The 15,783-nt window shown below is 39.3% G+C and overlaps 1 protein-coding gene across 1 annotated transcript; it reads right to left on the bottom strand.

Moving 5' to 3' along the window:
• Positions 1–248: 248 nt before the first annotated feature.
• LOC132044852 (uncharacterized) lies at positions 249–1,268 on the bottom strand. Its single transcript, XM_059435390.1, has one exon. It carries the CDS (start codon positions 1,266–1,268, stop codon positions 249–251), a length of 1,020 nt encoding a protein of 339 aa, XP_059291373.1.
• Positions 1,269–15,783: the final 14,515 nt, after the last annotated feature.

A 15,783-nucleotide genomic window follows, 5' to 3' on the forward strand; every position in this document is an offset into this window, starting at 1 on the left:
TCAAGCTTTCTTGGGGGGTAAGTGTAAGAAACCAGACCCTCAAGTGCATTTACTGTTTCCACGTAGCCCTCCATATCATCAGTATCAAAGTTTACCAGACTAGCAGCAAGAGCTTCTCCCAATTTTTTTTTTCATTTTATGTTCAACAGCATCATCAATCTCATCAAATGAATCACTAATCGAGATATTCTCATATGCACTTGGCAACTTTATCCCCTTACTTGCTTGGAAAGTCACCTCTTCATCATTTACTCGAAACTTGATTTCATTCTTTTCAGAGTCCATAAGCGCTCTGCCCGTAGCAGAAAGGGTCTTCCCAAGATGATAGGAATATCTTTGTCAACCACACAATCTAGAATAACGAAATCAGCAGGCAATATGAACTTACTCCCTTGTACCAACACATCATCTATAACCCCAACTGGCTTCTTGATAGATCTGTCCGCCATTTGTAATCGCATAGACGTCGTTCTAGGCATTTCTAATCCAGATTGCTTGAAAATAGCAAGGGGCATCAGCCCATTTTCACACAACGCATGAGCGAATGCATGAAGCCCAATATAACACGGAATGGTAAATGCCCCTAGATCTCCCTTCTTCTGAACCGTGGTGGAAGCAATAATTGAACTCACGCGATGAGTTAGATTCACTGTCTCATGTTGAACTGACCTCTTCTTCATAAGCAGATCTTTCACAAACTTAGCAAATCCGGACATCTCTTTCACAGCATCTAAGAATGGAAAATTCACAGTTAACTGCTTTAACTGATCATAGAACTTATGACACTTAGCATCATCATTATTCTTTGCCAACCTTTGAGGAAAGGGAGGTTTTGCTTTGTACATCTGAGTCAAAGGGCAAAGAGCCCCTTTTATCATCTGTTTCCTAGTATCAGCAGCAACATCTGGAATATCAGCAGCTTTCTCTTCAACATGGACCTCATCATCTACTATATGTACATCAGAATGCACCTCTTCTTCCTCAATAATTAGATCTAGATCAACCGCCTTCTTGTCAGCACCTTGAAGTATTTTACCGCTTCTCGTGCTAATAGCAAAAGTACGCTCCACACCACCACCTCCATTCTTAGGGTTTGGAATAGTATCACTAGGAAGTCCTCCCTTTCTAGCAGGATGCTGCTCTCTAGAAAGATCACGCATCTGCTGTTCAAGGTTTTGAATAGCCGCTGAGTGAGAAACCACTGTCTCTGATAGCCCAGATAATGTCTTTTCAGTATTCGTCTGAATCGTCAAAACTTTTTCAAGCATTGACTCCAACCTCGAATTACCTTGATCATTAGACTACCCTTTTGGTGGAATGTAAGGGTTAGAACTTCTGTTTCCGAAGTTACCATTGTTGTTGTTGTATATACCTTGGTTTGATCCACTATAATTGTTATTGTAGTTCCCTTGGTTGTTGTTGTAGTTCTCTTGGTTGTTGGTGTATGCACCCTGCCCTTGTTGAGGTCTCCAGTATCTCTGAATTGGTCCAGGAATTTCCCCTTTCGCGATGTAGTCTGCATATTGAACATTCTCAACTAGCAGAGGGGGACCCTCTTGATATGGACCCTCTTGGCATTGATACATTCCAGGCGGCATGCCTGAGATATCTTCGCAAGCGTTCACCTTCTTTTCCTCTCTATCATCCAATCTCTTTGTCAGTAAAGAGATATTAGTGGCTAGCTGTGCCAATGTCTGCTGCGTCTCCTGGCTATCCTTCCCAATATTTGGATCAATGGTGTCCCAAGTGATAACCCATCAAAATTACTTGAATGACATGCTTGATTGTGTGTAGTCAATCAATCAAGTATATCAGTAATATTAGCATGTGAATTTTTCATGAAACACCCGCTAGCAACATTATTGGTGATTGCTTGGGACATAAGATCTAACCCTCTGTAGAATTTCTCCTTCAGAATATGATCTGGGAAACCATGGTTCAGACTCCTATCCAAATATTCTTAGCCAAACCCATCGCCAGTCCCTCGTGGTCGTCCACTTTTTTCACTTGAACACCTCAAGTGACCTTTGTTCCATTTAGACACTTCAGGTGGACAACCCATATTTTATTTAGGCACTTTTTGCATAATTTCAGAATTAGCTGAAGCTCGTGTTGCCAAGCGCCTCTTATGTCACGACCCAACTAGGGGCCGCGACGAGTACCCGATACTTGTACCGGGCACCCCCTGTCATACGTCTTATTCTTATTACTAAGTGGGCCGTATAAACACTGGCATTTTTTTCCTTAACAACATCGCCGATAATAGCATACATATACACGAGTAGTAGTGATCAACGATCTTGACATATCACACGGCGACAAAGACAACTAGGCCGTGAAACATCCGATCGTACATATCCGTCTACGAGCCTCTAAACACGATACACATAATTACAAGTGCTCGACTTTTTGTGTCCAAATATATACACAAAAACAAGACCCAAAATAAGCTCCGGAACAACTGGAGCGCCTCTCGATGCACAGCTGGAGAAGCTCCTAGGAGTCGAGCCCGTCAACTCTCGTACTTCGCGTGGCATGAGACGCGAGCCCCCAAGAAAAGGGTCGACGGTTATGTGTACCGAGTATGTAAGTCATGAAAGATAATACGGTGAAGCATGTAACATATGAGCAATAACAACATGTGAGACCAAAGATCATATAACGAGATAAAAGGATAATTTGTACCTGTAAGTGCCTTTCAGGCGGATGTCATGCTTGCTTATTATATACTTTTGTTCAAAACATTTCGTGTCATATACATGTGAAAATAACAAGTCATGTCGCCGAAATACGTCGGCTCGCCCACATGTGTCCCGCGTCCGGGATCCCGCGTCGGGATGGAATTACGCCGGTGACAGTGGCAATGCATCTATAGCGCAACATGTATCCATTCCCCAAAATTCCCCATTTTCATATACATATCATATACATGTCATATACATATCATATAAGCAGCATGCATGAGAACCCAAGGAAAGTCATGTGTCTATCGGGGTGACGTAAGGTCGGTAGCCCCCGATTACCTTATGGAATAACCACGGTCGCTTCGTCTCACCTTGAAGGAACAATCACTATAAGGCGAGACTATCAATGAATAGCAACATCACAAGAAAACATAAGACAGGATTATAAAGTTTCTATAAAAGAAGTAAAGGAAGCGATATACACGTATATCGAGACTCAAGTGACAAACATAAAAACACGGTCATTATATCCCATTGGGTCATCCACGAAGAATTCAAGACATTTCGATTTCATTTCCAAGGGTTTCGGACGTTTGAACATCTCTTTTCCTTAAAGCACAAAGTTGTGGATTCAATTCTATTGAATGAATAGTGAATAAATTTAGGTGTCGTTTCCGAGGGGTAGGACTTTTCCCGAGGGTCGGGTTTCAACTTATACTAACTAGGACATGCCAAATGAAGGAGAGGTAGGCTTCACATACCTTTTACGTGTCGTTCACGTCTCCAAACTCAAGCTCCAAGTTCGCCAAAATCTACAAATTGGTCATGTTTACCAAACATGATTAGTGCCTTTAGAATTGAATTCTTAAAATAATACTTGGCTACCGAAATTTTGGCAAAGACTCTCCCCTATAAATACTCCATTCCACCAAGTTCAACTTGGCCAATCTTAATCAACAACAATCCGGGAATTCAAACCCGGCCAAACTATCAACCAACAATACCAACAAACCACTTATATTTAATTCAACTCAATTCAATCCTTTTCAATGCAATTCAACTCAATTCCATACAATTCAATATAACTCAATACAATATAATTCACATAATATTCCAACAATACCATCAACATACTACTTACCCACATCTTCCAATTTATGCAACAACAACAACATTTTTTTCCTTCTTTCAAATTCAAGCACAACAATCCAATTTTCATTCCTCCAAACCATTAAATCTTTATTCAAACATCATAAAACCTACCATAACAACAATTGCCATCATAAATAAAATCAATTTCACCCCACCCTAGCATAACCTACCATTCGGCCAACACACCCCTTAAGCATACTTTTCATGAATTTCTATACTTTCCAATCATTATAACAACAACCAACACACAACACAACACAACATAACACATACACACATACACACACACTCACGGCCACACCTCCTTTTTCATATTTCTCATGAATTTCACTTCTTTTTGTATACTACAACATGCACAACATCCATAACATATAAAAAGGAAATGAATTCTTACCTTCCTCCTCTAACCCTTCACTTGACTAAAGCTTCCAACTTGCAAGAATATGAATCTTTCTTGTTCGGTGAACACTCCAACTTGCTAGAGACCCCTCAATTAGTAGGAAAGAAATTTTTGAAGAAATTTTTGCCAACTTTTTCTTGGAAATTGCTCTTGGCCGAATGGCCTTGGAGTTTTTCTCCTTCTTTTCTTGTTCTTCTTTTCTTGAAAACTCTAGGGAATTAAGATGAATTAATCATCTTTCCCTATATATATATATAGTCCCTTCCAATGGGAATTAAGCATATTGCCCCTAGCTTGGCTTGATTTTATTTGGCCAAGTATTGAAAGTGGGGCCCACGGCCAAGTGGCCCCCTTTCTTGAAAATTCTAGCAAATTTATCTTATTTCATGAAAAATATTTCCCTTAATTCCAAATTTGCCCCTAGCCTTTCTCCGTATTTCCATGAGTCGTTTTGCAAATTTACCTTTTTACCCCTGGCCTTTCTTAATATTCCAACTTTAACATTTTCCATAAGCAACTTGTGTCACTTGCCTCGACTTACCCGAGGGTACAAAATACGGAATGTAACATCTTACATGGAAAAATAAACGAATTCGTATGGGACACGCGGAAATTTTATTTTTTTTACAAAAAAAAAACTTTTTATTTATTTTTCTTGCGAATTTCTATCCACCCCCCCCCCCTCCTGCGTCTCCTTCACCAGATTCGCCCTCCCCCCACCCCCCTCTATTCCTGAGTCTTCTTCACCAGGTCCCCCTCCCCCCCCCCCCTTCCTGCGTCTTGTTCACTAGATCCCCACCATGGCAATTTTTTTTTCACTTCTTCTAGTTTATCTCTCCTTCTCAACACTTCATCCATCCCCCATACACCACCCCATTGCCACCGCAACACCACCACCAATATCTACTCCTATCATTTTTTAACGCGGCAAGTTAAATCAATAAACAAATTATGTATCAGCAAAAAAAAAAGTAAAGAAATGATATGGGTTTTTCAAAACTTAAACTCCATCTCAACCTCCTCTTTTCAAGAACTCAAATTTAAGTTCAGCAACTATGGCTGAATAGAAGAGCATTAGTAGTAATTCAAAAAGTTATAACAAGGTTGAGTTAAAGAGTATTTTTGCAATATTTGACAAGAACAAAGATGGGAACCTAACAATCAATCAAGAAAATGTATGGCTTTTGATGATATTTTTATAATTGCTTCTTATTTCTTAACAATTTAATAAGGTCCACCAACTTTTAATTCCATATTTTTAAGAAATTTGGAGAAAGAGAAGTTTGGGGAAGATTTCGCCATTTTTTCTAAATTTGGAGAAGGAGAAGTGTGGGGAAGAGGGTGTGTGGGACGCCCATAACTAAATAAAGAAAAGAACCAAAATGAAAATAGTTAGAAACTAAGAAAAATATGTTCCCGACTTCAAAATAGCATTTTCACGCGCCTATTTAATGTGGAACTCACCCAAATTGCCATGTCAGCGAAAAGTGCCTAAATGGAACATGGGTTGTCCACCTGAAGTGTCTAAATGGAACAAAGGTCACTTGAGGTGTTCAAGTGAAAGAAGTGGACGACCACGAGGGGCTGGCGATGGGTTTGACCAATATTCTTTGTACCTCTCCCGAGCTTCAAAAAGTTGCTCCCCATAACATTGTTTAAACTCGTAAATTTGATCACGAATCTCAGCTCCTTAACTCGGGGGATACCACTTCCTGAGAAACACCTTGACTATATCTTCCTATGTAGCAATAGAGTTTCGGGGCAGCTTTGTGAACCATTTTCTCGCTTCTCCAGCTAAAGACTATTTGAAGAGTTTCAGCTGAATAGCTTCTTGAGACACACCCCTTTGGATATGATGAGAGCATACCTCTAGAAAGTTTGTTATATGCAGGTGCGGATCATTATCGACTGAATTCTGAAAGTATCCCTTTTGTTTAAGCATATGATAGAGGGATTGGTCAAACTTAATAGTAGCAGCAGTCACCCTAGGATGAATTATTGCAGGTGCAAAGTCTTCCTCCGCTTCTGACTCATCAGAAAAAATGTTGTCGACTGGAAGTTCGTTGTTGTCCATGATCACCGGGTTTACAAGGTAGCAAACAAGGTGTGTTGGAATAAGATAATACTTTAAGAAGAGTAAACACTATTTAGTAATTTCAAAACCGTATTCCCCGACAACGGCGCCAAAATTTGATACGCACAAATTACACCTTTTATTAGCGTAAAGCGGACGATGTCAAATATAGTAACCCAACAAGGTTGGGGGCGAATCCCACAGAGAATATGGTGTGAAAAGTTTACTAAATAAGCATTATATTGATCTTGCGATCCTGGTATATTCCAGAAAAAGGGTTTCATAAGAGTTTTGATTCGTGGACTAATTTAAAGTGACTAGTAATTGAGAGTTGTAAATATATGGGTAAAAAGAACCAAGGTTGCGTCCCCGTCAGATAAAGTGTATGATCATGGGTATTGATCTTTATATACTTCTAATGGATTGTTGTATGAATGCACTTAACCTCTATGTGAATCTAGAGTATTTCCCAATAAGAAAAGATCATTTATTTCTATACTTTTCCCAAAGATAAGAAAGTATGCATGAAGAACGGTTAATTATGCCAAGTAAATTCCTAACCGAATTTATTAAACAAGGTTTAAAGCCTTGGGTTCTTGTTATGTGTTCTTACCAACCCTAGTTATTTCCCCAAATAAACCAAAGTTTATGGCGTTAGCTAATGTTTGCAACCACTAACTATATGATGAAAACGAAGAACAAATAAAACCTAACAATCCATTATGTGTTTATCATTCACACTCCCCAATCACAAAACACCCATCCTTGGGTTCACAACCTTAGTAAAGGTGCTTAGCTACTCATGACAATGAAGAAACAATAAAAGATTGAAGATTGCATAATTGAAATTGTTATTGACTTACGAATAAAACTTAAAGTAATGAATGTAATTGTCTGGAAAATCTACAGAAGTACTAAGAACCCAAAAGTTATTACTACAAGTCTAAAACTCCAAATGTCTGAAAAATAAAACCTAAACAGGTATTTATACAAGTTAAACTCAGAATAATTAATCCCAATTCGGTTCCAGGTCGTCTCGCAACACGACGGGTAGTCTTTGTGCTTTGACGGTCGTCGACATGTCGACGGTGCAATATGATGAACTGATGAAAAAATTTCAAGCTGTAGAAGCTCAATCGTCTTTGCACTTCGACGACCGTCGATCAACTTGACAGTGCAACTCGATGGTCTGATGACACTTTCAATCTACAGGTTCATGTTGATGATGCAACTCGACGGACCGTCGAACATGTCGACGGCCCGTCAATCTGCCAGCTCTGCATCTCATCAACCTTCCTTAGCTGCAGGAACTCTCTGTGCATTTTAACGACCAAACTTAGTGCATACTTAGTGCCACACAAGTACTGAATACCAGAATTTCATTGTTTTCACTTGCCATGCATTCTAACTTTGAAATACCTGCACAACACACAAAACACATCAAACTAACACAAACTTACTCGAAAACAAGTAAAACTTAGAGTTAAAAAGCATTAGATGTGCCATAATTTCACGGCACATCAAACATAAGCAATAAGATGAAGAACATACCTTATACTTGAAGAACTTTATCCACTCACAACTTTCCTTAAGATAAATTTCACCATAATACCAAGTAGAAGCAAGAACAATCACTTTCTATGAATTAGTTTACGGTTTCAAGGTTTGATCTTCACTTGAATTAGCTTAGGATGTTCATGGAAGGTTTAGAATGGTAGAGGGAGCTTGAAGATTCTACAAGAATCTAATTTTTGGGTGAAAATAATGACCTAAAGTCGTGGCCTTTAATTTATAAGAAAGGGAACTTTTCCACCGCCTCCACTTCGACGGACCGTCGATCTGCTCGGCGACGGTCGAGTGGTGGCGTCAAATTGCCTGATCAGAAATCACTCGCTAATTGTGGTTTGATGGTGGAGATTGATGGACCATCGACCTTCTACGGTCCGTCAAAATAGGCGTCGAGTTTCTCAGTTGTCACACTCAATTTCTTTTGATTCATTCAACCTCCAATCTTTCCGATACTTGTTAGACATAACTTAAACTCTCATATTAATAGAATAAACATGTAGAATCTCTTATGAACTTGACGAAAACTTCACTTTCTAACTCCACGTCAGCTAACTTATAGCGAAACTCAACGTATAAAATATGGGGTGTAACATCTCCCCCCCCCCCCCCCCCCCCCCCCCCCCCCCCCCCCCCCCCCTCGGGAACATTGGTCCTCAAATGTTAGATTCTTAAGGGTTTTGAAAAAAAATTGTAGAGTGTCCCCCGTAATTGTACCACTAACTACTATCCTATCACAATAACCCAAAATATACAATGCCTCATAGAGCCACAACAAATAACAATAATAATGGCCTCACACGACCAGAAATCATAAAAGAAAATATTACGCACCTAAAGTGTTATATCCCGTACTTTGTACGTTGGAATATTCTAAGTGGTTGCGACAAGTTATGGATAAGGCTATTTTTCCGACTTTGTTTCAAGACACAAAGTTGCTTATGAATGTTGTTGGATGGAAATATTAAGGAATTTGGAGTTAAAAGTGAATTATGGAAAGTTGGACATTTCATGAAAATTTGGGGCAAAAAATGAAGTTTTGGAAACTAAGAATTCATGAAAAAAATGGCCATGTGGCCTTGCATGTGACATGTGGGCCATGGCCACATGTGCTAAGTATATAAGCATGTATAAGATGATAATTAAATCATCTTCATCATTTGCACACCTAGAAAGTTCAAGAAAAATGAAGAAAAAAAAAAGGAGGAGGAGAAACGGCTAAGAGGGGCTGGCTCATAAAGTTGATCAAGAAGATTGTTTTCTTCAAGATTTCATACCAATTGGAAGGTCCTCGTCAATGTGGAAGGGTTGTTGGAGCAAGAAAAACATCGGTTTGTGCAATTGGCAAGCCTAGCCGAAAGGAAAAGTTGAAGAGAAAAGGTGAGGTTTAATCTTCCTTATGTGTTTATGGATGATTGGTACATGTTGTGATATGTAGAAATGAAGGAAACCATGAAATTATATTTGTTGAAGTTGTAGCCGTGTGGTGTGTGTTTGGCCGTGTGTATGTAGAGTTGTGTTGGAGTGATGAATTAATTGTATTCAACATGTTTGTGTGTTGTTGTAATGTGTAGAAAATGAATAAAACTCATGGAATGATGTATGTTGAGGAATGGCCGTGTAGGGGCTGTTTGGTGTGTAAGAAATGAATTAATGTTATCTAGTATTTTGGTTGTCGTCGTTATGAATTTTATGATGTAGAATGAAGGTTAATGATCCAAGTTAAAGTTAAAAAACCGAGTGAGCTGATTTGGAGTTAATGTGATTTTATTGTAGTTTCTTGGATTTGTGAGGATAATGTTGTCAATGTATGAGTTGTTAGTGTAGTTGATGAATTGGGAAGGAAGAAATGTATTGTTGATTGTTTTCTTGCATTTGGAGGGGTTCGGGTGGCATGGTGGAATGGATGGGCTGATTTGAATACTTTGCGGATAGCTTGAAATGTCCTTGAATCTTGATTGAATGACCTCGGATTATTACTTGAATATGTGAGCATTGGTATTGGCTTGATCGTATGTAGTTTATTTGAATATAAATGAAATGTTGTCGAATTGTATAGAAAGGAACTATTAATGTTAGAAGGCGTTTTGAATCATTTATGGATGTTGTTAGAATGGTGATTGGTATGGTTGTTGTCGATTTAGCCGAGTTGAATTCTCGGGGTTGTTGGATTTATAGGGGAGGTGCTGCCCAAATTTCTGTAGACAAAATGATGGTTTGGAATTGAATCCTTTGGTGCTTATGGCTAATGGTTGATGCTTAATGACGTTGTTGTAGATCATGAGAAGTCGAGACGCAAGTTCGGACTAGCTTAGGAAGCGGCTAAGGTATGTAAAGCTACTCCTTCTTTCTTTGGCATGTCTTAGGGTAAATAAGCTATGACACGATTCTCGAGGTAATTCGACTCTGGTGATCCGAGCATGTCCATGATTCTTGACTTTCTCTTGATATTCGTATTCTAAATGTAGTCGAATTATGGTTCTTATGTCTTTCGTATGACTATATTTTAAAAGTTGCATAAAAGTTTTGTCTTCAAAGGAAATTTGTTCTTAAACGAACCTGAAACTACGAACGTCCGTAACTTTCACAAACGGGCTCGGATCGCTCCGAAACGCGCATAGGAGGTTCCATAATGTATAACATCCCCGACCTCCATAGGCGGGCTCGGATTTGGGTTGACACCTATCTGCGGGGCCCGAGACTTTACTATGACTAGACTTAACGATTTTCCGAGAAAAAAGACTTAATGTGATTATCGTTTGAACCCCCGAGTATGATTACCTATTTATTTAACGAGTCTGAAATGAGAATTGTTATGTATATGATTCCGATACGAAGTTATGACTTTTACAATTCGGTTTGATATGTGCCCGAGTGGCATTCGGAAAAAATGTAATTGGTTATTGTTCTAATTTGTAAATAATGATTTGCTTTGATTAATTTATTAAGTCTTTGTAAATGTTTGTGTTGCACATGGTTTTACGTTGCATGTGGTTATAGTTATTGTGAATTGCATATAGATCTCACGATTCTGCTCGTGCACACCATTATTACTTCCTTCGCCGAGTCCCGGGCCGGTTATTATCGTGCGCACAATCCGAAGTATGATGAGCTTCCGAAGTATGATGAGCGTCTGATATTATGGTGTTATGATGTGTCCAGTACGCCGAGCCCCTCTTGGCCGGGTACCGTGGTTATATGATATGATGTGTGACGGAGAGACGGAGATATGAAAACTTTCGAAGTATGATGAGTTGTGGCGCCCAAGGCAGGAGGGGCGACCACGTTCCGTCCGCCGGGTCCTATTACGGACCGCATAGGGTATATGATATGAAAATCTGATGATCTGATGACATGATGATTTGATAATGTGATGATCTGATAATATAATGAATCCTTTCTGATGATACGGTAATATGATGACTCTGTTTAATCTGATGGTATGATAATATGATGATTCTGTTTAATGTGATGATATGTTATATATACGTATTCAGAAATATGATCTGTTGGTTTCAGAGCCGGTGGTAGGGCAAACCCAATGGTGGGGCAAACCCAATGGTGGGGCAAACCCAGTAGTGAGGCAAATTCCACACTGGTTTAGGCGAATCCCACATTGGTTTAGGCGAATCCCACATCGGTTAATGTTAGTTACTATGATATGATCTATTTTCCATAAATATGAGACAGAAATGTTTTTAAAAGAAAGCTAAGCATTTCAGCATCCCGATCATTATATTGGTCTTCTGCACCTCGTATGTATGATTTGTCTTTCAGATACAAGCACCTTGACATTCTGGTTATTATGTCCACTGTCTGCACTCCTTACTTCAGTTATGATCTTGTTTTCTATATTCCATACTTTACATACTCAGTACATATTCCGTACTGACCCCCTTTCTTCGGGGGTTGCGTTTCATGCCGCGCAGGTACACCCAGATGAGCTGAAGATATTAGCAGAAGATGTTCCAGCGGGATTGGTGTGCTCCACTTTTTTCGGAGTGCAGCCGAGTCAGAGTATTATGCTATGGTTTTACGTTCTGTGTTAGAGACTTTGCAGACAGTGTCGTGGGTATAAGACGTCAGTTATGTAATCGGCTATGTAAGCCGATGTATTATTATGCATTGTATTATAAGTTTCATATGTTACAGATTTTAATTGATTCGAGGGAGATAAAAAGCACATTATTCTTCGAAAATTTTTTGTTATGTATTTGTGTCATGATTTGGAAGCCAGCGTGATTATGAGTATTACATGAGTCAGCGGGTTCGCTCGGCCCTAAATAAGGGTCGGGTGCCCATCACGCCCGAACAGAAATTAGGGTGTGACATAAAGACAATGGTGTCACACCCCAATTTCTGTTAGGGTGTGATGGGCACCCGACCCTTATTTAGGCCGAGCGAACCCGCTGACTAACCTAATACCCATAACCTCGCTGGCTCCCAAATCATGACACAAATATATACAACAAAAATTTACTGAAGAATAGTATGTTTTTTTTTTTCTCAAGTCAAATAAAATCTTGTAACATATGAAACTTACAACACAACACATAATCATACATCGGCTTCCATAGCCGTTTACATAACTGACATCTAATGCCACGACACTGTCTGCAAAGTCTCTAACACGAAACATGAATCCAAATCATAATGCTCAGACACCGGCAGCACTCCGGAGAAAATGGAGCTCGCCAATCCCGCTGGAACATCTTCTGCTAACATCTTCAACTCATCTGGGTGTACCTGCGCGGCATGAAACGCAGCCCCCGACAAAAGGGGGTCAGTACGGAATATGTACTGAGTATGTAAAGCATGAAACGTAATAAGCGGGATCATACTGAAATAAAGAGTACGGAAAAATCATAAGACTTGCCTTTGGTAAAACATTTATCATACATATACATATATCGGTAGACAAAATCATATCATAATCGTATGATCATATTACCGTACATATATGCCATACCCGGCCCTCTGGTGAGGGACTCGGTGAGTAAATCATAACATAACCATGTATGCATGCAGATATATATATATATACATACCGTACCCGGCCCTCCAGTGAGGGACTCGGTGAATAACGTACCCGGCCCTGCTAGCAAGGGACTCGGTATGCCATCCTGGCCGCCATCTCCATCTCATCACATCATCATGCTATATATATATGTAGCGTACCCGGCCCTCTAGTGAGGGACTCGGTGAACAATGCAGAGAAGTTGCACGAATGCGTACCCGGCCCGGGACTCGGTGAAAGACGTATTTAGCTTGCACGAGCAGAGTAGTGAGAAAACCATATGCAATGCAAAACATACAACATTTTACAGAGACTCGAAGGCGTAACACAGATAAACTTGAGCTCATGGCGGACTTTTAATAATAATCGAGCATAAGTCTTTCGGATGTCGAAATATTTCATATCGAATAATCTTTACGGGAGCATTTGCAAATTCCCAAGTAGATCATCAGACTCAAATAAGTATATATAACGGTTATTCTGTAGAAATTAGAAAGGTAGCTAAGAACTTTCTTTAGTTTTTGTTTATTTCCAAAGTAGTTCAAACGAAATAATAGGAAAAATCTGGACAAAGTGGACCCACCTCGGTCAAATGAGGTGGCGTATGTAAATTACGCATGTCAAGCTTCATAACGTCATTTATGAGTATTTTAAAGTAATCGAATTTCATTTGCACAAGTGTTAGAGGTTAAAACTTTTTTTTTTCTAACTATTCACACCATAAACCATTCAATTCCTTTGAATGAAAAAGGGGCGTTTCTAGACGTAGATTCCGAAGAGTAGAGTTGCCCCCAAAGTTCAAATTCGAGCCTAGTACATCTAAGACATGCCAAGAGAAGAAATGGAAGAGCTTTACATACCTTATTCGCCTTTCTCGCTCATCCAAACTCAAGTCCCGTTTCCTCCAAAATCTACAAATGGTCATAGTTACCAAACATTACTATAAGCTCTTAGGAGTTGAATCTTGAAGTAACACTTGTCTTACAGAAATTTCGGCAGCATTTCCCCTGTAAATGCGCCATCCCCGAGAGTCCAACTCGGCCAAAAATTACAACAACAAATCCGAGAATGTAACTCGGCCACAATATCAACAATACCAACAAACATGATAACGACATCAACGACCAATTCAAAATGCATTACAACATTAGTAACTCGTCTTCCGCATAATTCAACGACATTCCAATCATATTCAATTCAATACTAATGAGCTTACATTCAAGTACTAATCCAATATCATTTAAACTAGATTTCAAGAACGCTTCGGACAATCTACAAGTTACTCAAATCAGCCCACTCACACACAACATGCCACCCGAAACTCACCATATTCCATAAGAGCAATGGCAACATATTTCATTCTTCCGAATTCATGAACTACGCCAACAATCCGCATGCTAACGACCATTATTTCCATAAACACAAGAATTTACATTAAAGTCGTATTAATCTCCAAAACAGCCCACAATCATTCCAACTTCAACATGAGTTATTAAGCTCTCATTTTTATCACATAACCCATAACAACAACAACTAAAACACTTTAGAATTAGCTTAGCATGCCTACACCAAATCAGCCCCTACATGGCCATTCTTCCACATACATAATCTCATGAGTTACATTCATTTTCTACACTCTACAACAACACACAAACATGCACAACAATCAAATTACACTAAATAAAATTTGTTCTTCATGTTTACTCCAACACCTCACTCACGGCCACAACAACTACACCATATTCTTATGAACTTATTTCATTTCTACACTCCACAACATGTACAAATCATTTACAACACATGAAAAATAAGACTAAATCTCACCTTTTCTTTCACTTCCTCCCACGGCCAACTTGTGTTTTTTGCATGAAAGAGTGCTTTTCTTGATTCAACAATTACTCCACGGTGTAGAGGACCTCTTAATTAGTAGGAAAGCTAGAAGAAACCAACTTTTCTCCCTCACTTTTTCCATGGACTGAATTCAGCCATGCTTAGCCGTGTGCTTCTCCCTTTTTTTTTTCTCTATTTTTCTTCAAGTTTCTAGAGAGTTAAATGATGAAGATGATTAATGAATCATCTTATACACATATATATATGATGCATATGGCCATGGCCCACTAGTCATGTGGCCGGCCACATGCTTGGATTTTCATGAAATTTAATTTCCAATTTTTTTCACTTTCTATCCCAAATTTTCATGAAATGTTCAACTTCTCATAATTCACTTTTGGCCCCAAGTTTTCATGAACTATTAATTTCCATAATTGCACTTTTGACCCCAAAGTTCCCTTAGTAATCCATGCCAATAAATCATAGGCAACTTGCACTTTAAAACGAAGTCGGAAAATAGCTTTGGCGTAAGCTTGTCGCCACTAACTTAAAATGTTCCGACGTACAAAATACGGGATATAACAAATGGTCCCCCCTTTAGAACATTCGTCCTCGAATGTTCAACTAGTTCCGTAGGGTCTTGTGAGGATCTCTGGGGGGTTTCCTTTATCACCATAACATGCAACTTCATTTACCAAACATATTTCTCCTTAGATTCGCAAGTCATCTTCTTTCTGTTATTATTCCGCCACGGTGCTTTAACGGGAACTACATCTTTAGCACGCAACCTTCTTGCCTTACAATTAGTGTAATAAGATTCGGTGCATCTCGAGTTAAGCCCTTCCTTTTTGTCAAGCATTTATTTGGTCTCATCTCAAAAGATATAAATATTTATAGGTGACCTGACTGCCCTTGCACGACCCGCATGTTTAATCTTGGTCACGATCGTTCCTTCTCCCGGTTCGTACTTATTTCACACCTTACTTTCGTGCTTGCATTTGCTAGGAGTCCATCTCGTCATACTCCTTTTTCCCTGCTTTTCTCACTTTCTGCCATAGGA

The sequence above is a fragment of the Lycium ferocissimum genome, unplaced genomic scaffold (assembly GCF_029784015.1).
Source record: "Lycium ferocissimum isolate CSIRO_LF1 unplaced genomic scaffold, AGI_CSIRO_Lferr_CH_V1 ctg5336, whole genome shotgun sequence".
NCBI classification, from domain to species: Eukaryota; Viridiplantae; Streptophyta; class Magnoliopsida; order Solanales; family Solanaceae; genus Lycium; species Lycium ferocissimum.